At 47.4% G+C, this 22,572-nt stretch overlaps 1 protein-coding gene across 1 annotated transcript; it reads right to left on the bottom strand.

The window, feature by feature from the left end:
- Positions 1–1,535: 1,535 nt before the first annotated feature.
- BRD3 (bromodomain containing 3) lies at positions 1,536–20,908 on the bottom strand. The gene is made up of 11 exons (XM_054393644.1): positions 20,865–20,908; positions 20,331–20,468; positions 19,165–19,312; positions 18,146–18,360; positions 15,958–16,329; positions 8,144–8,272; positions 7,138–7,329; positions 5,883–6,118; positions 5,074–5,366; positions 2,784–2,912; positions 1,536–1,651 (listed from the first exon to the last, which is right to left on the bottom strand). Exons 2-11 carry the CDS (start codon positions 20,439–20,441, stop codon positions 1,536–1,538), a joined length of 1,941 nt encoding a protein of 646 aa, XP_054249619.1. The 5' UTR covers positions 20,442–20,468; positions 20,865–20,908.
- Positions 20,909–22,572: the final 1,664 nt, after the last annotated feature.

Here is a 22,572-nt window from a genome sequence, read left to right as displayed (position 1 = left end):
AAAAAAATTGAAAGCCTCAAAAAAAAAATTAAAGCCTTAAAAAAAATTGAAAGCCTTAAAAAAAAATTGAAAGCCTTAAAAAAAAAATTGGAAGCCTTAAAAAAAAAAAATTGTCTCTCTTTTTTTTCCCCTCCCTCCTCTCTTCTTTTCTTTGAGGTAAACAATTCAGTGCCTGGAAACCTGCACCCTGCACGATACAGAAGCTGCATTCCCTTTCTAGAAGCTCACTACTGAAATTAAGGAGAGAGAGAAGGGAAAAAAAAAAGAACAAACCCCAAAGACACACAACATCCCTCTCTGATTCCCCTGCCAGCTCAGCCTCAGCTCCTTTATTTTAAGCCCAGACTGAGGTGCTTGTCATGGAGAAAATACTTAAGCATGTGGCTAATAAAGAGCACATGACTTGCCTTGGTCACTCTGCAGGGATCACTCTTGAGAATTTTCAACCCCCAAACCTGTTTTCAGTTCAATGAAAACTTTGATAGTGTCCATTTCCTAGCAATCATCTGTTTGATGTTCAAAAAAATAACATTCCCAGGAAGCACTGAGTGTCCCTTGCTCCTTCCTTCCTGCCACATCCTCAAGAAAACTCAAACTACAAGAGAGTGAGTAGGGAAAATAAAAAAAAAGCAAGAAATGCAACAATTCCTATTGCTCGTGTGTCTGAAAGTTAAATTCCTGCTTAAATACCTTCCTGAACAGGTGCCTAATGCCTCTAACCAAGGCTAAAGAAACCAAAAAGCATGTTAGCAAACCACAGTACAGGAGAATTCCTTTTGTTTGTTTGCTTGCTTGTCATTGTTTTTATGTAAAAAGAAAAAAGATGATCTGACATCTTCATCACACTGAAGACTTGGAGATTAATACTAATGCTAATAACAAATACACCAACTAGCTCCAAAAAAGCTAACATCTTTCTGAACAGTACCATTTTACAGAGAGTTCTTCTCAATAAAAAAAAGAGAGAGGTTTTTTTTGTTTGTTTGTTTGTTTTTACCTTGTGTGAGTCAGGCAGTATTAAAAGAGAACATTCTTGAGGAGAGGAGGGGAAAAGGGGTGAGGAGGAAAACGTACTCCAAACCTTGCAGAACTTTCTGTTTCTCTCCAGCTAAGAGTTCCAAAGTTCTTTCATTTTTTTCAACCAATCTTCTGCAGTTAAACAAAACAAATTTTAAAAAAATGTTCTTTTTTCTTTTTTTAGAGACTTTATGCAAAGGGAATTATTTGCCATAAAGTCTAGTCACACACACACACACAAAAAGATCTTTGACCTATTAAAAGAGTGACACCCACCCCCCTCAAGAGAAAAAAGTTGGAAGATTCCTTTTATAACACTGAATTGAAAAAAAAATAAAATAACAACCAAACCAAAACAAGAAATCAGAGAAAGGGCAGGGATGGGGGAGGAATAAAATCCCAAACAAACCCAAAACCTGACCACCGTGGAACAAGAGCAGTAGATGAAGGAGAGAAAGGAACACTGCAGAGATGGGGGAGGGTGGGTGATGTCCATTTGGTGGCTAAGTGTCCGTAAGTCATTCCGAGTCGCTGCTGTCTGAGCTGGAGCCACTGGAGCTGCTGCTGCCAGATTCAGAGGAGCTGCTGCTGCTGAGCCTGGAAGGGCCTCCCGAGGCTGCTGAGCTGGATTTCTCTGCAGAGAAGAAGGTAGTGAGGTGGTTACTTGTAAGGAACTGAGATGGAGATGGTTTGCCCTCTGCCTTCATGAAGACAGGCTGAGGGAGCTGGGGCTCTTGAGCTTGGAGCAGGAGCCTGAGGGCTGCCCTCATTGCTGGGGATAAAGATGTGCAGGGCAGTGTGGGGAAGACAGAGCCAGGCTCTGCTCAGGGATGTCCCAGGACAGGCCAAGGGGCACTGGGGGCAAGTTGGAGCAGAGGAGGTGCCACAGGAATAGGAGGGAAAACTTTTTCACTGTGAGGTTGCTGGAGCCCTGGAGCAGGCTGCCCAGAGATGTTGTGGAGTCTCTTTCTCTGGAGACATTCAAAACTCACCTGGATGCCTTCCTGTCCTAGGTGATCCTGCTCTGGCAATGGGATTGGATTGGAAGATCTTTGGAGGTCCCTTCCAACCCCTAATGTTCTGTGTGATTCTGTAATTCATCCTCCATTGCTTCTTTTTCTTGGGCAGCTCATTTACCCACAGCCTGTCAGGGTTTCTCAGGCTGCAGGTGACCACAGAATCATAGAATGGTAGGGGGTTGGAAGGGACCTCTGAAGATCATCCACTCCAACCCCTGTGCTGAAGAAGGGTGACCTAGGGCAGGCCACACAGAAACGTGTCCAGGTGGGTTTTGAAATTCTCCAGAGGAGACTCCACAATCTCCCTGAGCAGCCAGGGCAGCTCTGGATTGGGTACTGGGAGGAATTTCTTTGCTGAGGTCAGGCACTGGCACAGGCTGCCCAAGGAGGTGGTGAAGTCACTGTCCATGGAGATGTTTGGCAGATGAGTAAATGTGGCACTTTGGGACATGGTTTAATGGTCATGGATGTGTTAGGTAGAAAGCTGGACTTGATGACCTTAGAAGCCTTTTCCAACCTTAATGATTCTATGAATCACCTCCAAGACACATCTACCACCCAGGAGAGCTTCCACCTGGGCAGGGACCAAAGCAGCCCTCACGCAGCAGCTCAGTGCCCAGCAGTAACTCACGGTGTCAGAAAGACACCCAAGGCTGCAAGACAGCAGGAGTTATGTCTCAGTGAAGATGTCTATCTACAAACTCAACTTCTGGGGCACTGCCAGCACAGTGAACCCAAAGCCATTACCTTTCTTTGCAGGTTTCTTGTTGTTGTTTAGCTGCCCACTGACGTCCTGTAACCGTTTTTCTAGTTCCTTCTTCTTTTCCTGAGCTAACTCTTCTTTTGACTTTGCTGCTTGCTTTTTGCCACTTGCAGCTGTGGAGGAGGAGGAATGCACAGTTTCTGAAACTGCATGGTTGCAGGTGAAAACAAACAAACAAACAAACAAAAACAAACAAAAAAAAAAAAAAGAGAGAGGGGACATCACTATTTTACAGGGCATGTAAATCTGTGCAACCACTCTGCAGTGGCCACACAGCAACTACACATCCCAGAGAGAGGACAATGTTGTGAGGTTGTCAAGAGGATCCAGTCACCATCATCCTGTAACATGCAGGGTATTTTTTTTTTTTCAAGACAGATCTTCTGGAAAGGAATTTTAGGAGATAAGAAATATCCATGGAATATAACCTTGTAGTTACAGGTTACTTACCAGCCAGTTTATATGGTCAATAGTTAGACATTTGTAATTACAGAATTGTTACATGGGTTTGCTGCCCTGTAAAATAAAGTGTCCCCCATTACAGGCTGTCAGAAGAAAGCACCTGCCATTAAAATTTAAAGACACCTCATGTAACAATCTACTTGGTTTATATTGCTTTAAATAGAAAATAAAGAGGATAAATAGAAATAAATAGAAAATAAAGAGGATAAATAGAAATAAATAGAAAATAAAAAGGATAAAGCAAAACAAAATTAAAAAAAAAACACAAAAAAAACACAACTGAAGCCAAGGCTGGCAGTGGAGTTGAATTAGGATGGAAATGGTGAGAGGTACCAGCAACACTCATCCTGAGCAGCAGAAAGATTCCTCCAAAGGAGGAGTAATTGAACACAGGTGTTGGCCAGGGGCAGAAGCACAAGACAGTAGCCAGCTATTTTGCCTGATCCAGCAAGGAAATACCTACATTGCTGTCTGCTGTTTTAAAGCAATGAATCAAAAAAAAAAAAAAAAGGAAAAAAAAAGAAGAAGTCTGGAAAGCAGAGTCCTAGAAGGGTGTGCCCTGAACGCCCAGCACTGCAACAGACAGCAGGCAGCACCAGAGTCCAGCCAGGGTCACTGTGCCAGCCTGCCAGCCCCAGAGGAGCAGGCATCTGAGGTTACCTGTTCTACTCTGTGCTTTGGTTACCAAACAAAAGGATGATTCTTCCTTGAAAGGGTTGTCAAGCACTGGAACAGGGAGCCCAGGGCAGTGGTGGAGACTCCATCCCTGGAGGGGTTTCAAAGCCATGGAGATGTGGTGCTGAGCGACATGGTTTAGTGGTGACTTGGCAGTGCTGGGTTAATGGTTGGGCTTGGTGCTCTTAAAGGGTCTCCTCCAATCAAAATAATTCTATGATTCTCGTTCCTAGCCACTCTGGAAAAATCTTTTCCTGAGCTATTCCAGCAGTGAAGGACTTGAAGGAGAAAAATTAGCACGAAGAAAAATTACAAACAAAGCAGTGCACGAAAAACCAAACAGAAGGGTCAAAGTCTGAGCTTTGCTTAGGCCTACCTGAAAATCCTCTGCGGAAGAAATGGAGGTGCTCTGCACAAGCTGTGAGCTGCTATTGGGTTATAGCCTTAACAGGACAACCCTCTCTTAAGCAACAAGGAGATGGACAGAGCCAGGACCACTTCAGGCAAGTGATCCTGTTGCTAAGCTCTCCAGGGGCCACAATTCACTCTCTGTGGCTGAGGCACAAATCTCTCCCACGCTGAACCACAGACTCAGCAGTGTATTAACATTAATCCTCTGCTCTGACAGAGGCTGAGGGCAGTGTGGTGATCAGGCCACCTAGGAAGAGCAGTTTTGGGGTGCATATGTAACTCAAAACACTCACACCCAGAATGCTCAGGTTAACTTTCAATAAGTTATTTATTCCCTTGGTGTTTTGGAGCCCAACTACACTTTTGTTTCCTTCCTAATGAGATGCTAAACTATTCAGGCTAAGAACCTGATCCTTCCAGATGTGTGCACATTGCAACCAGCACAAGGAGACTGAGACACCTTTGTAGTGCCTTCTAGATCCTAGATAAGTAATAAAAGCATCACACAGCTCTTGCAGAGGAACACAATAGTCCTCCAGGTCTCCGTTACATGACATCATGGGAAGAGAGACCAGGAAAAAAACCCTCAGTTTCTGTGTGTTTTCATGGGTGGAAAGGATCTCTACCAATCCCTGTCACCCAGGAGCTGGGTATGAGAATCCCAACACACGTGCCAGCTGAGCCCAGGAACTGGTGGGGGAACAGATGGCCCAGGAGGTCACTTACAGAAGGGTTTCCTCTGTTTTTTCTGTAAACAAGACTTGACGTATCGCTCCAGTTCTCGCAAGGTGGTGGGCTTCAACGTCTCAAAATCTATTTCTATCTCGTCAGGATTGGAGTCTCTGAGGGAAGGTTCCCTCGACTGGATGATGTGCACCACCCTGCCCAGCTTCTCCCCGGGCAGGCGGTTGATGTCCAGGCTGAGCTGGCGTTTCTCATCGTAGGTCATGGGCAGACCTTCCTCCTCCTCCTCCGAATCGTAGGTCGCAGACGCCTGTTTGCCTCCTTTCTTGGGCTGCCTGGGAGGGGGGAGGTTGGCAAACATGGAAACAAATCATGAGGTCATTGTTTCTTTATGCCCTTGGGTTTTTTTCCTACCCCTCTTGTAACCCAATGCTCTTGGCTTTGAACCTTAGCCAGATGGCTTGAAGAGCACCACAGCTTCTGCACAAGTTCAGCTGCTGTAGTCCCACTCTGTTCCAGCCCTGTGAGGCACAAGAAGCTCATGCAGCAGCAGCAGCAGGGGGGCAGCAATGCAAGGGCACGTTCTTGCTGCCTGCACTCTCAAGGCAGAAAGCAAAACCTTATCTGAGAGGGATGAGGCAGGGGTTCTAAGAGAGCTGGACAGTGGCAATAGGATGATTCCATTGCCAGCCCCTGCAGTTGTCTGGGAATGGGGACACTTCAACAGCAAGTTAACTGCTCTGACAATCCATCTGCACTAGGAATTCAGTGGGGATGGGAGGGAACACAGGAAAATTGGGTTGGAAGCTCTTGGCATTCCCTTAAGGCAAGCTGTAAGGAGGCAACCTCACCTGTTAGCTGTGGTTGTGCTGTTTGCTTTCTTAGCTGGGGCCTTCTTCTGCTGGGTTTGTTTTGGTGGTTGAGCCACCTTGGGTTTCTTTTCCTCCTCCACTTTAACTTTGTGCTTTTCTTTTTCTTTCTCTTTGTCTTTCTTTTTCTTCTCTTTTTCCTTCTTCTCTTTTTTTTTCTTTGGTTTGTTCACTGGTGCTTGTGACAAGGCAGCTAGCTGCTCATGGACAGCCTTTAGCTGGGGATGGAACACAGGAAAAACTAATCAGACTTCAAGGTAACATAACTCATGCCTCCACATATCCTTCCTCTACATCCCAACCTGTGACCAAAGAGTCTAGAGACTTGGCTTAATTGTGCAGAAACTGACTCAAATGCAAACATCATCCTTGCTTTACAGGGGCACATAAAAATTAAGCTCAAAAGCTCTGTCTGGGCAAAGTGTTTGCAACCACAACACTCAAAACAGGTCACTTCTACAGATGGGGCACAGGGGGACAATACCCCACAGGAAGCTTGTGACAGATTTTGTTATGGCCAAGCTCTCATACAAAAGTTCTTCCCAGATCACTTGTATTCTTGGCCACAAAGATGATCAGAGGGCACCTCTCCAATGAAGACAGGCTGAGAGAGCTGGGTCTATTCAGCCTGGAGAAGAGAAGACTCCAGGGAGACCTTACAGCAGCCTCCCAGTGTTTTAAGGAGGCTATAGGAGAGCTGGAGCCTTCTAAAAAGGCATGGAGTGACAGGACAAGGGGTAATAGCTTCAAAAGGAAGAAGCTGGATTTAGTTGAGACATTAGAAGGGAATTCCTCCCCATGAGGCGGGTGATGCACTGGAACAGGTTGCCCAGGGAGGTTGTGGATTCCCCCTTCCTGGAGGTGTTCACAGCCAGGCTGGGTGAGGCCTCAAGCAACCTGGGCTAGTGGGAGGTGTCCCTGTCCATGGCAAAAGTATTGGAACTAAATGATCTTTAAGGTCCCTTCCAATCCAACCCATTCTGTGCTTCTGTGGTGGTGTGCACCTCCCTTCACACTCTGGGATCCCAGAAGGAAGCTCAAAGCACAAGCATGGTCAGCAGCCACCTCAAAGGAAGTGAACATTACCTCAAACATGCACTTACTGCACAGCTGAGCGTTCTTGCCCTTCAGCTGGCAGAAGGGGAGATTGCTTTGTTGCATCCCAGCCTCAGTGAGGTTTAGGAATAAAACAAAACCCTCTTCCTACTGCACAGACAGAGCTTGGCCACTGCAGTACCTGCTCCTGGAGCTCAGCCAGCCGTGTCGCTCGCTCTTCTTCCGAGTCCGAGCTATCCGAGTCGGAGGAGCTCTCCTCACTGCTGTGACTGCTCTCTGTGCTTTTGCTCACCACTGGTGCTGTTGGAGGAGGAGGAGGGGGGGCCTCTGCAGGCTCATCAGGCATTTTTGCAAACCTCATCTCAAAGACATCCTGCAAAAAGGGAAAATGAAGTGGTGACAAAAGGAGCCTCAATCACAAAGCCCTCACTTTCCGACACCCCCACCACAGGTCAGGGTTTTGCAGCACTCCAGGGGGCGTGCAACTAAATAATAACAAAGAGACATATTTTCTGTAAGCCCATGAAAATTCTCCTATTACTTTATAGAGCAATGGCTATAACACTTTAGGAGTGGAATGTGGCATCATGGGAAGAGCACAACAGTTCTGCAGCACAGAACATGGCTCTTTCCAAGGGCTGGAGGAACCAGCGACCCTCCCTTGCTGGTGCCATGAGGAGATCCACACTGGGATCTCTGATTTGACACCTCGTAGTTGAACCTGGATGATTGGGAACTGAACCATCTTTCATACAAGGAAAGACTAAGAGAGCTGAGGCTGTTTAGCTTGCAGAAGAGGAGGCTGAGAGAGGATCTCATTAATGCTAACAAACATCTAAAGGGTGGGTGTCGGGAAGATGGGGCCAGACTCTGCTCAGTGGTCCCCAGTGACAGGACAAGAGGTAACGGGCATCATCTTGAACACAGGAAGTTCCATCTAAACATGAGAAGGAACTTCCTGCCTTTGAGGGTGGCAGAGCACTGAAACAGGCTCCTTAGGGATGGAGTCTCCATCTCTGGAGACCTTCAAGGTCCACCTGGACATATTCCTGTGTGAACTGCTTGAGGTAATCCTGCTCTGGGCAGGGAGATTGGACTTGATCTTCAGAGCTTCCCTTCTGACCCCTACCATTCTGTGATACTGCAACTCAGCATACTTTGGAAGATGCATTTGTCAAGACCTTTACCTGGAGCTTCCTGGCCATGGCCACCACTTCATGGTCTGGAGGATTGTACTTGTAACAATTAGAGAACATTAACCGGATGTCTGCTGCGAAGCCCTGTGCATCCTGGTACTCCCGGCTGTCCATTTTTTTCTGCAAACAAACAAGCCAGAAGGGAAAGGGGAGAGTGGAGAAAAAGCCATAAGCAAAAGGCAACTATATGGAGGACGTGAGACAGCTCAGAGCGACCTCAACAATCACATTTGTCTCAGAGGAGAGGAGTTTGAGCGAGGTTATTTGCTCCCAGAATGGTTTGGGTTGGAAGGGACCTTCAAGCTCAGCCAGTTCCAACCCCCCTGCCATGGGCAGGGACACCTCCCACCAGCCCAGGTTGCTCAAGGTCTCATCCAATCTGGCCTTGAACACCTCCAGGGAAGGGGCAGCCACAACCTCCCTGAACAACCTGTTCCAGTGCCTCACCACCCTTACTAAAAAGAATTTCCTTCTAATTTCCAGTCGAGATATCTCAGTCAAGAGTTTCTGCTTTCTAAACCAAACCAACCGTCACCAGACAGACAAAGTTGATACTGCTCCACAAGAGCTTGAACACCAAGATTCCAAGCTTAGGTTGTTTTCTGCTGTTCTTTTTTTCTGAGTAGTACCATCAATGTTGTTTTCTGTTAGAAAAGTCATTTAGAGAAAGGGTTTGCTGGATCTGAAACTGAAGTAAACAAGGATCACAGATGGGGAGGGCAAGAGTCAACAAAGTAATGATTAGAGGAGAACCTTGAGTGTTTATTTCTGTTTGCTGCTTGGGTATTTTTGCCCTGTACATCTGGAAGAGCAGAAAAGATCAGGACCATCCTACTCTGACCTCCTGCTGATACAGGGCAGGAGCTTTGCTTGGTGATTCCTACAGCAAGATAGGTAGCAAGATAGGTACAAGATCTAACAACCTGCTCTAGTGAAAGGTGTTTCTGCACATGGATGGGGGTTGGGACAAGATGATCTTGAAAGTCCCTTCCAACCCAATCCAGTCTGTGATTCCATGTTCCAGTCTTGATTTTGAAGTCTAACTTATTTGGATACAGAATTCACCCTTTATGAACTTCATGTTACTTCCTAGTGTAATAAAGATAAATATTAGGATCTAAATATTTGCAGCTTGTTCCTTGTTCTGATGTTCCAGCTCTCACTTCCACCCATCTCCCTTTGATGTTTGGGGCTGAATGACTTGAGTTTAGTGAACAGTTTTCTGGCCATTTCCCCCCAGAACTTAAATTTGATTTTTTTTAATGCCCATACATTTTTAAACCACCCTCCTGCCAATTAAAAAAACCCTTTGGGCCACCTCCCAATTTACTCACCTGAACCCAAAAGGAAAAATGCACAGCTTTAAACCACTTGAACTCAATTTTTTTGGCCCAATTTTAAAAGACCCCCCTTGGGTGTTTTAAGCGGAGAAAATTCCCCTTCCTATTTTTTTGTTGCCCAAGTGCCCCTTTTGCCAGGCCCCTCCCCCTTTTTTGTGTGTCCCCCCCCCCCCTGTGGGCACCCTGTATAATCCCCCCACGTGAAAGGGGAAGGGGGTGGACCCTGGGTGCCCAAAGAGGGGGGGTTTGTTTTGCAAAGAGGGACATGGGGTCCCCCCCAGGGGAGGAACACATACCCCCCCCCAATTCGGTGGAGGCAAAGGTATAAAGGAAAATAGAGGAAGGGGCACTTGGGGGCCAAAAGGCGCCCGGGATGCCCTGGGGGGACCAAAGTTTTTTATGGATGAAAAGTGAATTTAGAAAAGAGGTGCCCAAGTCCTTGATTGTGAAAACCAGGTTTTTTTGGGTAATTCACTCACCCTGTGAAGGCCCCCAAAGGAGTATTTAGGGTGGGTTGGTGGGTTTTATCCAGCCACCTGGAAAGCAAAAAAAAGGCTATGGGGGGAGACCCTTAAAAAGCCAGCCCCCAGTTACCAGAAATTTTTGGACGGAGGGGGCCCCGAAGGGAAGAAAAACCCTGGATTTGGGAGGGAGTGTAAGTTAGGAGAAGGCCCCCCCAAATGGGGGTTGGAGCCATGGGAAAGTAGCGGGGGGTTTTTGGATGTGGGGGTCCAATGAATAGGTGGGAGAATCTTGGATTGTTAGAAATGCAGAACACCCATGAGGGAAGAAATTCATCCCCCACAAGGGGGGAGGAGTCCTGGGGAAAAACAGGTTGCCCCAGAAGGAAAGTTTGTGTGGGGAGGTCCCCCCCCACCCAACCCTCCCTAAAGCCGGAAAGTGGTTTTTTTTTTTGAAATTTTTTTGGTAGTAAAGGCAGGTTATTTTGGGGGGTGAGGACACGTTGGGCATGTACCGGTGTTAAGGTCCTCCGGAGTGGGGTGAAAAGGTGTTTTCCCACCAGCCCCATGGGGCAGGGGAGGTTTTGAAAACAGAGATGAACCCCCATTTTTTAAAGGTCTCCCCCTTTCCCCCCAACCCAACCCCCATTTTCCCCTATCCATTTCCCCTATTAAACCCCCATGGCTGGACAGCCACTGAAACAGAAAGTTTAAGATTTTTCCCCCCATTTTTGGGTTGGGTTGGGGAATGCTGAAGGGTTATTGTTGTCACAGCAAAACCTGGGGGGGGCCCCCCTGAGCCTGTGGGAAACCCCCCCTTGGCACTTACGTATGTAAAGCAGGTTTAAGTAGAGTTTGGGTCAGAAAACAGGGCAGAAAAGATTTTCCCCCTTCCAGGTAAAACGGACAAGAAGCTTATTCCAGAGGGACCCTGGGCCCCCCCAACGCTATAGCCGAGGTTTGGAACATAAATGCCCCTATGCAGCACGAACTCCCCGCCCCTAGGCCCTGCTGAATAAATGCAGGCCAAAACATGCTGGTCAAACTTTTTTGGTCACAAAGAACCCTCCACTCCCCTTGGGGATGAATGAACAAGGAGACAGCCTCCAGCCACAGCACAAAGCCAGAGAGGGAGATAAGTTTGGGCTTCTCCTGTTTGGCCTCGTTCTAAAAGCATCTCAGACCAATTCCAAAGCAAAGCAGAGGCTCGTGGAAAGGGCCCATTTATTTTAAGACATTGACTTACTGCATGAAAGGCCTTTTTCTGAGGCACTTATATTTGTCTGGCACACTCAGTGCCTGATTACTGCCTGTGAAACACATTCCAGTGTCTGAGGCTTTGCTTTCATCCAAACCCAATGGTTTTCTAGCCTGAGAGTTTTAATCCGGGGATTTATTTTTGTTTTCTTGTAAAGAATAATTAAGTTAAGAAAAAAAAAAAAAAACAAGGACTTGGAATTGGTGGGCTGGCATATCCTGGGTTATGAGTTCATTGGGAGATACTCAGCTCTGTAAGAAAAGTTCTTACACTTACAATTGCAAATCAGGAGTGATAGACAAGGAGGAGTGGGAGGCCAGCTAGGCCATTCTCTGCCCCATGCTGTATCTTCCACAGCAATCTCATTTTCCTCCCAGTAATCAATTCAATTGTTTAATAGTCTTGACTGGTCAGCAATGTCTCTCCTTGTGGCTAATGTATCTCTTGCTTTAAGGTAAGCCTTGTCCCACACACTGACGATACAGAAAAAACATCATTGTCTCCTTCCCTGCAGCAATCTCTCAAATGTTTGAAGATCTAACATGTGCCCTTTCCATTGTCTCTTTACTCTCAACTTAGTTTCAAATTTAGTTTCTTTATTCTCAAGACTGAACAGGACACCAGCCTAGCCTCCATGAACATGCCTTGGGCATGGCAGCAGGGCAGGTGGTGATGAGGTATAGGGGCACACAGTGACTCCAGCAGAGAAAATGCCATCTCAAGCAACTAATAAGGACTCAGCCCCATTTCTGGGGGCAAACTGCACCTCACAGAACTGCCTCAACAAGAGCACTGCTTTGTGAAGCTGTGTTTGTACTGCAAAATAGGTGCAATTCCCACAGAGGAGCTTCTCTCAGTTTCAAGAGCCTGAATTCAGCTGCTCTGAAATCACAGCAACTCACTGCAAGGGAATTAAGTGGTGAGCCAAGTCAGAGCCTGCAGGTAGTGCTTCACTCCAGCAATAAACACCTTGTATAAATCCTCTTGCACAGCAAGGACTGCTGCTTGTTCTCCACCAAGTTAACCAAAGCCAGAGACATCCACACCACTGCTGCTGTGATGCAGCAGCTGGAGGATGGAGTGAAAGAAGAGGTGCTCCAGGTTCCCCCCCCAGCTCCATCACGGGCACAGCATCCTGCCTCCCACACAGCATCAGAGAGACATGAACATACTGCAAGTGGAGAGGGCAGCAGAAGCACAGTGCTTCAGAGCAAGCCTTTCACCTGCTACAGGGAATCAGGGCTGCTGACTCCTAGTTTGTAATTTGTAACTCATGCTTCTCCTTGGGCTTTCAGCCCTGCCTCTCTACTCCAAGCAGATCTGCTCTTTCCTGCCCTGTGACGACTACCAGAGGTGGAGATGAGCTCACTGCTCCTGTCCTTTCAGTTCTTCCCACTTCAGTCCTAGCTCCAGCACAGCACTCTGCTCCTGGCTGCAAGAAGCTCAGCTACAGTCCCTCCATCTCTCACCTGCTACTGGCACAGTCATGACAGCCAACCTGCCTCTTCCACCACACAGAGAAAACAACCTCCAAATCCCTCTGAAGAACACCTCTGCTGGCTGCAATGCCTGGAAGAAAAAACGCTCCTGGACATGGAAGATATTTCTCTGAAGAAAATCCAACCTCCTATAATCAGAGAACCAAAGCAACAAGCAACCAGATACTGGGGAATGTGTGACAGCTGCAGCAATGCTTCTCTTTTACTTTCTCACATCATTCCTTCCAGGTTGATTGGAGGGCCATTAACTGTGCTGCTTTACCACAGCCACTGTCACCTGTGCAGAAATCTAAAGCCTTTCAGAGCCACAGAGAAAGCCCCAACACTGAGGAATGACAGTGCCTGTAATTGGCAGGTTGCTGCTCTGTGCAGTTAACATATCACAGGCTGCATCTCAGAGAAGTCACACAATGATCTACAGGCCAAGAGCAATGAGAATAAAACACTCCATAAAAAACCAATACCAGACAGCACTTCAAACAAGTTTATTAAGGAAAAACCCCAACAACTACCAGGAGGAAAGACAAATCCAGAGTCTTTGCATACAAAAGACTCCACTGGGTCTGCCCTTGGCTCGTCTCCAGTTTTCTGCCCTACACTGGTAAGGTGCAGAGGGAGAACATCACTTGCACATGCAGAAAAATGGCAGAGGTGTACACATGTAAGCAGACTGAAGTGAGGACTGTAAGGAGATTGAAGTGTGAAGAAGCTACCCACCCAAAAAACCACAGCTCTGCACCTCAGTTTTGCAGAGCACAGTACAGAATCTCCTGCAATAAGAAACCACTTAACCACAGGTGGAAACCCCAGCTCTGAGAGCACCAGGATTTCACTCTCTCCATCTCTAAATCTTACTGCACTTACTCAGAGCTTGACCTACAAGGCTGCAGGCACCTCTGGAGACACACAGCATCCCTAGGAAGTCAAGGGAATGTGACTGAGCTGAGGACAGGTCTGAAAGGATCAGGTTTACCAGCAGTTCCACTACAGACAGTATAGCAACTGAATGAATTCATCTAGGATGTGATCATCTAACAACTTGTGTTCACAAGACTAGGAGACAAGAGGCTATCAATGGCACTTCAGCACTCTAACAGTAATGAAGAGTGGCACAGAACAAGAGATGATGCTTCTCATCTCAGTCACTTCTGCAAACCAGACACACTTTGAAATTCCTTTAAAGCTACTGCTCAGTTTATAGACTCTTAGACCAGACCGTGATGTGTAGCCTAGGATAAGCATGGACAGATCTAGCTGGATGCACAGCAAACTAAACATCATATAGGAAGGTTCCTGATGCCACCCAATTACTGCAGCTCTGGTCTGACTCACAGAAGAACATCAAAACCCCCCATATCCAACCTCTTCCTTCTCCTAGCCCACTCCCTGGTATCAGAGGAGCAAGGTCAGAGCCAGTCAGCTGCAAAGGTGGTGACCTCTGACAGGGAGCAGACCAGAGTGTGTAAATGACCCTGCTGAGCAGGAAGCAGGCCTCCTGACCAACCTACATCACTCAGCCTCCAAGGACCTTCAAGGGGGTGGAGAAGAGTAACTCCAATGCAAAGTGAAGTGAGCAGACCTCGACAGCAAGCCATTAATTAAAACCATAGTACGAGGATTAATTAAACCTTCAGTACTGGGCACCCAAAAATCAGCAGGATGGTCAACACCCTGCAATACCAAAACTGAGGGGAGCTTCTTCCTTCCTCATCCATGCTCTAGAGCAAGAGAAAATGGAAACTTACCCATGAAATCACTGGGGCCTTCCTCTACCTGCATAACATTTTAGCCAGGCAGTAGTGCTCCAGCTGTGCAGACTAACCAAGCTTTCCTTCTGCTTTCACCACTGTGTTTCAGGCACACTCTCCTTGCCTGCAGCTCAGCTGACCCATTGTCTTGCCCTCTTCTCCTGCCAGGGAAATGCTGTAGGCCTTTAACACAGCTCAACTTAATTACAAGTCAAAAATCCTGCACGTTGCACTGACTTTTGTAAACAGAGCAAGGACACAGGCTCAGGAGGAGAATGGTCTCCAAGCCTAGCTCCACCACAGCTTGCTTACAATGCTCTTGCCAGCTCAGGGAGGGTCTTTTCTGTACAAATTCAATCAATAATAATAATGAGCAGTTAGTGCCTTCCAGGTATCTGTCCTCACAACAGCCCTGTGAGGTAGGTTAAGTATTATTAACTCCATTTTCAGGCTGGGAAAACTACGGCACAGAGCTGCAAGGAAACTTCTCAGGACTACAGCACCAGAACAGCAATTAAAACTCAGACACTGGTTAACTCCTGGTCTAATCCTGAATGCAGAGACCATGGCAACTATTCTCTCCCCACTAAATAATGCAGCTAAAAATACTCATACAAATATTGCAGCTGTAGTAAGAATCCCTGCAGCAACAGGGCTGACTGGCACAGCACATCAGAGCATGGCACGATGCTCCCAGGTACAACGTAGGATTTGCCAAGGAATATGAAAGGAATCAGGAACACAGCTGCACTTTTGTTACCTGGGCATTTAGACAAGCTCAGCTGGCAGCAAAACACTTCTGACATGCTAGAGAAAGCCAGCAGATACCTTAACTTCCTGCACGTGGAAGAAAGTCTCACCTCCACCAACACCGATTCCGACGGCTGGCTCTCAAGTAGAAGATGGGAACTAGAAAAATATAGGTTTGCTCCATGGATGTTTAGGAGGAGAGTCAGAAAATTTCCCAGTCTACTGGGAAAAAAAACCGCCTTGCATATTAGACCATGCTAAGCTCAGCTCTTGAAGAGCCAAACATGAACCACACAAGCATCCCTTCCCCAAGCACCAGGAGATCATCACAGTCCAGGTGGAATCGCTCAGCGTGAGCCTATCTGGACCACACATCATGCCAACAAGCAGGCAAGGCAGCAGCTTCTGGAAATGGAATACTATCAATGGAATCCTATGAAACACAGCACCTCTTCTTCTCAGAGTGCAAGACAATCCCAAGGACACCATTTAAAGAGCTGGATCAGAGAAGACAGGATGCCATCGTATTTGCTTTTCAGGGCAGAAAAAAAACCAAAACAGATGCCCCAGATTATGGGGGGGTGTGGGGGAAAGAAGAGGGAAAGGAAACAAAATATAAAAATATCCAGATGATCTCCAAACAGGTTCTGTTTTGCACCCTGGTCCCTTCCCTCCCCCAGGAGGAGCCAGTCCTCTGCAAGCAGAAGGCTGTGAGCCCCTTGCTAAAGAGGTTGTAAATGTGGACGTACTTTAACAGTACTGAGATCCATGGGGTGTTTGATAATATCGTGATAGTCATGTAATTCCAAGGCCTCTGCATCCACAGGCTTGTAAAAGGGCCATGCATAGGCTGCATGCTTCTTGGAGAGCATCTCCTTGAGAATGCTGTCACAGTACTTGAGGTGCTCAGAGAGTTTGCCCTTCTTCCCTGCGTGCTGGGGGACCTCTCCATCTTCCAGGTCTTTCTTTGGTGGCTTGATGGGGCGGCCGCCGCTCTCCCGCCGGGCGATGATTTTGGCCTGCTTGGGGTCCGAGAGGGGCGTGGGGGACTCGCTGCGGCTGGCAGTGATGGCCGAGGTGGTGGGGGTCGTGGTGTCTGCTTTCCGCTTCACTCCCTTCTTCTGCAACAGCAAGAGGACACGAATCATGAGAGCCTGGGCCAGCCCTGGGGGCTACAGCAGCAGAAACCTAGCAGAGCTCATCCTGCTCTCCGAGACCTGCCTGGCCCCTGCCAGAAATACCAACTGCTGTGCCGGGGGAAAAAGGACTTGTGACCAGAGGCTTCCAGACACGAGTCAAGTGGGCTACCACACGATGGATTTAACACCACCACGTCATCTGAGCCACAGTAACCAGCCACCTGCACATCTCCAACCCGACCCCGCACAGAAATGTGTTAGCTCTTTATGCAGTGCACTGAGATTTAAACTGAAGGACTCTTACCTCAGGTTTGCCAAGGCAAAGGAGTGCGCCCAGTCGATTACTGCAGCTCAGCTGATGCACCGTGACTTAGTAAGTGTCAGTAACTTAACCACATGTCTGAGTTCCCCAGTGGCAGGATCAGGCTCTAAGTTCTGAACCAAAGCATATTAATCACCAAAGACCCCTGTGAGCCCTCAACTCCCTTGTATTTAGTGGGTGTGCTAAAGCTGATTTTATTTTTATGGACAAGAGCAAGAATTTAATGATTCTTCCTTAAGCAAAGAAAACCTTTCTCACATAAATTCAAGCTGTGACTGTCCAGTCAGCTCTCTCTTGTGCTCCTATGAAGGATTTATTTCTCTGGAGAGAAAGAGAGAGAGAAAGAGAGAGAGAGAGAAAGGGAAAAAAAAGGTTCCTTAAGGAAATCTTAGGTAAATCCCAAGCAGAATTATTTTTGCAGCGAGTATGTGACAAACTCCTTGAGTTTGAAAAATTAAAAGTGATTCTCAGAAGCAAGATATTTGGAGAGAAATGGAAGTATGAGGCTTCTGAGGAGGACATCTTAGGTGCAGGAAGATCTGACTTAATTTCTCTAGTAATTCCCAAACTATGAGGTTAAAGAAGCAAAATAATTCTGTGGCTCTGCTGCTCCATGCAACCTCTCGTTAGAAGATACCAATTTGGTCGCATTTAATTCCCCAGTTTAGCTAAACCCAGCTTTCTCTGAGCTGTGCTTTCATCATTTTTAAACCAACATGAGAGCTCCCTAGGAAAATCCCCATTATTTAGAGCAATGTTTTCATGTGCCCATAAATTAGCATAGAAAATAGCAAAACATCAGTGACAACTCCCAGATTACTCAGTAAGACACAACTAATGCACCCAAAACCTGCAGGCAACATCACTCTTCACCAACTGGAGCAACAGGCTTGTCTTGAACTGGTTTATGGCAGAGAGGAACATTTCTAGTGCTGGAGTCTGCAAACCTTAAAGGAATAGCCCCAGCCAAATCAGGGGCTCAGAGATGCTTTGGGCTCACTGGTGCAAAATGGGGGCATCCTCCAACAGCTTCTGGTTTGTGGAGCATCAGCATTGGCTGTGGTCAGACAAGAGCTTGTAACTGAGTTGGGAGCAATTACAGTTGACATCATCTCAACTGAGATGTGGTAAAACCAGCAGAGCTTTCCTCAAGCATCTCAAACTCATCATCAACAAGCCCTTGTCTGAGCACACTCCAAAAGCACAATGCTGGCCAGAGAGGCTAGGAGTGGAATGTGAAGAGAAGGACTGCATGCAACCAGCAGTGAAGGGATGAAAAACACCGACTCACAGAATGGGTTGGGCTGGAAGGGACCTTAAAGACCATCCAGTTCCAACCGCCTGCCACGGGCGGGGATGCCTCCCACTAGAGCAGGTTGCTCAAGGCCTCAATCCAACCCGGCCTCGAACACCTCCAGGGAGGGGGCAGCACTGCTCAGCACTTCAGAAGAGGACGGGGTGAGGGTCTGCATTTACCTTGACGACCGGTGGCGTAGGAGGCACCACGGGCATGATCGGAGCAGCGGGCGGAGGGGGCGCGGCGGCGGGAGGGGCAGTGACAGGCGGGACGTTAGCTGTGATGGTTGGCACAGGGGTGGCAGCAATGACAGGCGTCTGGGACACGGCTGGAGGGACGCTCTGGAACGGGGCCGGTGGGGAGACGGAAGACACGGCCACGGCTTGCTGCGCTCCTTCAAAGCACAGAGGGAAAGGGCACTGCAGAACAACTGGAGGTTGTCTCCTCTTGTCCTACCCCTTGTTCCTAGGGTGACCAACCCCACCTCACTCCAACCTCTGTTCACAGAATGGTAGGGGTTGGAAGGGACCTCTGAGGGTCAGCAAGCCCAATGCCCCTGCCAGAGCAGGAACACCTAAAGCAGATCACACAGGAACATGTCCAGGTGGGCCTTGAAAGTCTCCAGAGATGGAGACTCCGCCACCCTTCTGGGCAGCCTGTTCTGGTGTTCTGCTACCCTCAAAGGAAAGAAGTTCCTTCCCATGTTTAGATGGAACTTCCTATGTTCAAGTTTGTGCCCATTACCTCTTGTCCTGTCACTGGGGACCACGGAGGAGAGCCTGGCCCCATCTTCCTGACACCCGCCCCTTAGGTGTAAGTGTTAATAACATCCCCTTCAGCTTCCTCTTCTCCAAGCTAAACAGCCCCAGCTCTCTCTGCCTTCCCTCATATGAGAGATGTTCCAGTCCCCTCAGCATCTTAGTGGCTTAGGGAGTTGTAGAGAGCAAGAAGGTCTCTCCCCAGCCTCTTTTTCTCCAATATGACAAAAGGTGAGTGCCCTGAGCACAGACAGGCCCTGAAACACTGCATGAAAGTTACCCAGACATCTCATACTTCGCCCTCCACTGCTTCACCCATTAGACTCCATGCTGCTCCCCTGCCAGCCTCTCCATCATCTGCAAAGCCAGGCAGTCTGGAAGGTGGGCCAGGCCTCAGCAGCAAGCTCCTACCGCTCAGTGTCCCTGGGTGAGGTTAATACCTGCACTCTGAGTGCCTGCTGACGGCTTGCGACCTTTGCCTTTAGGAACTGGGGGTAATAATTCGACTTCTTCCTGAGGCATCTGGGCAACCTTCTGCAGAAATATCTTCTCCAGGGCTTGGGCCATGAGGACGATGTCATCTGTGGGCTGCAGAAAGAATACAAGCCTGTGCTGTATGATCCATAGTATTGAGAAGCAGAGAGGTTCAAGAGGAGACTTGGAAATCTCCACTGCCACTGCCCTTCAAATAAATGATGGCATCCCAGCTCTGACAAGAAACAGACTCTTCTCCTTCCTTGCACGCTACCCTCCTGCTCTTCTGTTCTGCTCTAGCATGCAATAATTACAGCCTCTAAGTATGCTGCATCCAGAGTTATCAGGACTTCCAGTAAGAGCCTGATAACTAGCATCCTGTGCAACAGAGTGGAAGCAGCAAACTGGAACAGATGAGCTGTCCTCCCCTGCTCTCCAGCAGGTCCAAGAGCAGAGTGTAAACACATACTCTGTGGCTCAAACTAATTAATTTGTTTATTTCAGCTTGCTCTCCAGTGTGGGTCAATGATGAGAAACCACTGCAGAAAACATAATACAAAGAATAGAGGCTTTTAACAACCTAACAAAAGAGCCAACAAAGCTAAAGCCAAAATAATAATAAGCGTTCTAAAGACATGCAAGTATGGATGAGACATAAGCAGAGAACAAAATTCTGCTTCCTGAACTGATCTCTTCTCTCTCTTCATCTAAGAGATGCTGATCAGTGCTGGCCAACCAGCCAAACACACAGCACCAACACCTTCCAGAACACCTGCACAAACTGCAGCTCACCTTAAAGAACTCCTAGTTGAAAATAAAAGGAGCCAAAAAAAAAAAAAAAAAAAAAAAAAACACAAAAAAAAACTTGCTACATAATCCCAGAACAAAAAAACCTACCTCAAATTAAAATGGAAAAATGTGCCTTTTTAACTAGGCTGGGGAAGAAAGACACAGCACAAAGACAGCTTTGTGTGTTTCAAGTAATGTGGTTCTAATTAGTGGCATTTCAAATCCTTACAAGGAGGGCCCAGAGCATGGCAGAGCTGGCCCAGCTCAAAACCTGCACTCTGACAGTTGTAGGTGGGTCTTTGGCAGGCAGTGCCCCAGCTCCAAGCTTGTCTGGGCTCTTTACCTTGTTATAAATGTAACAGTTTGTAAACATGGTGTTGAAATCCTGCATACATTCACTGGCACTCCAGTAGTAGTTGTGCTCCAGGCGCTTCTTGATCGTCCCCATGTCCATGGGGTTTTTTATGATTTTGTGATAATCCTGTGGGAGAAACAGGGAAGATGTTACACCTCCTGACAAGCAGAGCGTTCTTCGCATCTCTCTCCAACCCCAGCCTTCTCCTCAATTCACCTTCCCCAAAAACACCTCCCTACATTCAGTTGGGAGCTGCAAATACCTGCTTTGCTCTCATTTCTTTACTAATTTGTAGCTGGAACTGGTTGCCCAGGGAGGTCTTGGACGCCCTCTCCACGGAGGTGTTCAAGGCCAGGTTGGGTGAGGCCTTGGAGCAGCGTGGGCTGGTGGGAGATGCCCATGGCAGTGGGGTTGGAACTAGATGGTCTTTAAGGTCCTTTCCAACCCAAACTATTCTATGATTCTATGACTAAAAGGCACAAGAACTCCTTTGACAGCCAGCAGCAGGCGGAGGACACGTACCGGCAAATTCAGTTTAATTGCATCGACAGGCTGGTAGAAAGGCCAAGCAAACTGATGCTTCCACAAGGTCTTCACCACAACATTTTGCATATATTGCAGTTGGTTGGTCTTCCGGCCGGGCTTGTTGGGGTTAGTGACCTCCGGGGGCGGCGGATTGACGGGGCCCTGAGGAGCCTGGATGGCTGAGGTGACCGCAGACATCTTCCTGCTCGTGCTCTCACTCGCTGTCACTGCGGCAGCAGCTGGGAGATCTTCTGGCTTCCTTTATGCTCCCTGAACGGGACTGACATCCCATTTCCAGGGTCCGGTCATACAACCTGCATCAAAGGAGAGGAAGAGTGTGTCAGTACAGATACTTCCCTCCAGTAGGCATCCTAAGGTACTTCTGCTCTTGATAAAGGCTTGAAGCGTACAGCTCTGGGCTCCCCAGTTCAAGGGGGACAGGAAACTACTGGAGAGAGCACAAAGGAGGTTATGAGGATGATGGAGGGACTTGAACATCTCTCTTATGATGGAAGGCTGAGAGACCTGGGGCTTTTTAGTCTGGAGAAGAGAAGGCTGAGAGGGGACCTTATCAATGTCTACAAACACCTGAAGGGTGGCTGTCAGGAGGATGGAGCTTGTTCTTGCTTTTTCTGGCTGACAGAACATTTGACAATCATAGAATTGTTTTGTTTGGAGAAGCCCTCTAAGATCATAGAGTCCAACCATCAACCCAACACCACTGTGGGTCATTAACCCATGTCCCAGAGTGCCATGGCCACAGGTTTCTTGGACACCTCCAGGGACGGGGGCTCCACTACCGCCCTGGGCAGCCTCTTCCAATTCTTGACCACTCTTGCAGCAAAGAAATTTTTCCTATCTCCAACCTAAACCTCCCCTGGCAGAACTTGAGGCCATTTCCACTCATTCTGTCACCTGACAGAGAAGAGACCAACCCCCACCTCACTCCAATGATCTTCAGAGGTCCTTTCCAACCCCTACCACTCTGTGTATCTCTGATTCATGTCTGTTCCCCAGGTCTCACATCTGATAGTGCTGCTGCTGCAGTCAGGAGGGATGCTGGAATCCTCTGGGCAGGGAATTTCAAAACTAGGATGTTACTTGGGATTTCAGATTTGGAAGAAGCTGGGGAAGCACCTTCTTCTAACATTCCATCAATATATATAATACTTTAAATACTTTAAATTTTTAAATTTTTAAATACTTTAAATAAAGTATTGCAAAATTACTAAGGGGGGGAACAGACAAGAATTAAAAAGAAGATAATTAGCAAGTTTTGTTCAGCCTCCTCCTGGGCAGCTCTCAGCATGGATCTCAGACCTCAAGGCCTCTGAGCAATATCCATCATCCAAGTGTACACAACGCTGACTGCAGGCCCCTGGTGACCACCACTGAAGCATTTTGTTTGCTGTCTTCTTGATTAACAAACTGAATCCAATGCAAGGATTGAAGGGAAATAAAAGGCCCACAGAGAGCAATTCCTACTGCTGTAGAGGATTTTGGTCACAAGTTTGTAACCCAAGTCTTCCCTTTAACCTAAGGTTAAATACAATGATTCTCTTTCCACTTGAATTTCCTGATGTCCTCCAACCTCTCAAACTCCATTTGATAAGAGCTATTTTTAATTAATTTATATCAAACCCCAGAACTGTAATTAAAAAGCCACAGATCTAGCTCTTGCCTCTCTCAAACTCTCTCCCTCTGA

The sequence above is a fragment of the Indicator indicator genome, chromosome 28 (genome assembly GCF_027791375.1).
Source record: "Indicator indicator isolate 239-I01 chromosome 28, UM_Iind_1.1, whole genome shotgun sequence".
NCBI classification, from domain to species: domain Eukaryota; kingdom Metazoa; phylum Chordata; class Aves; order Piciformes; family Indicatoridae; genus Indicator; species Indicator indicator.
Note: the sequence above shows the minus strand (reverse complement) of the source record. Positions and strands in the feature narration are given on the sequence as shown.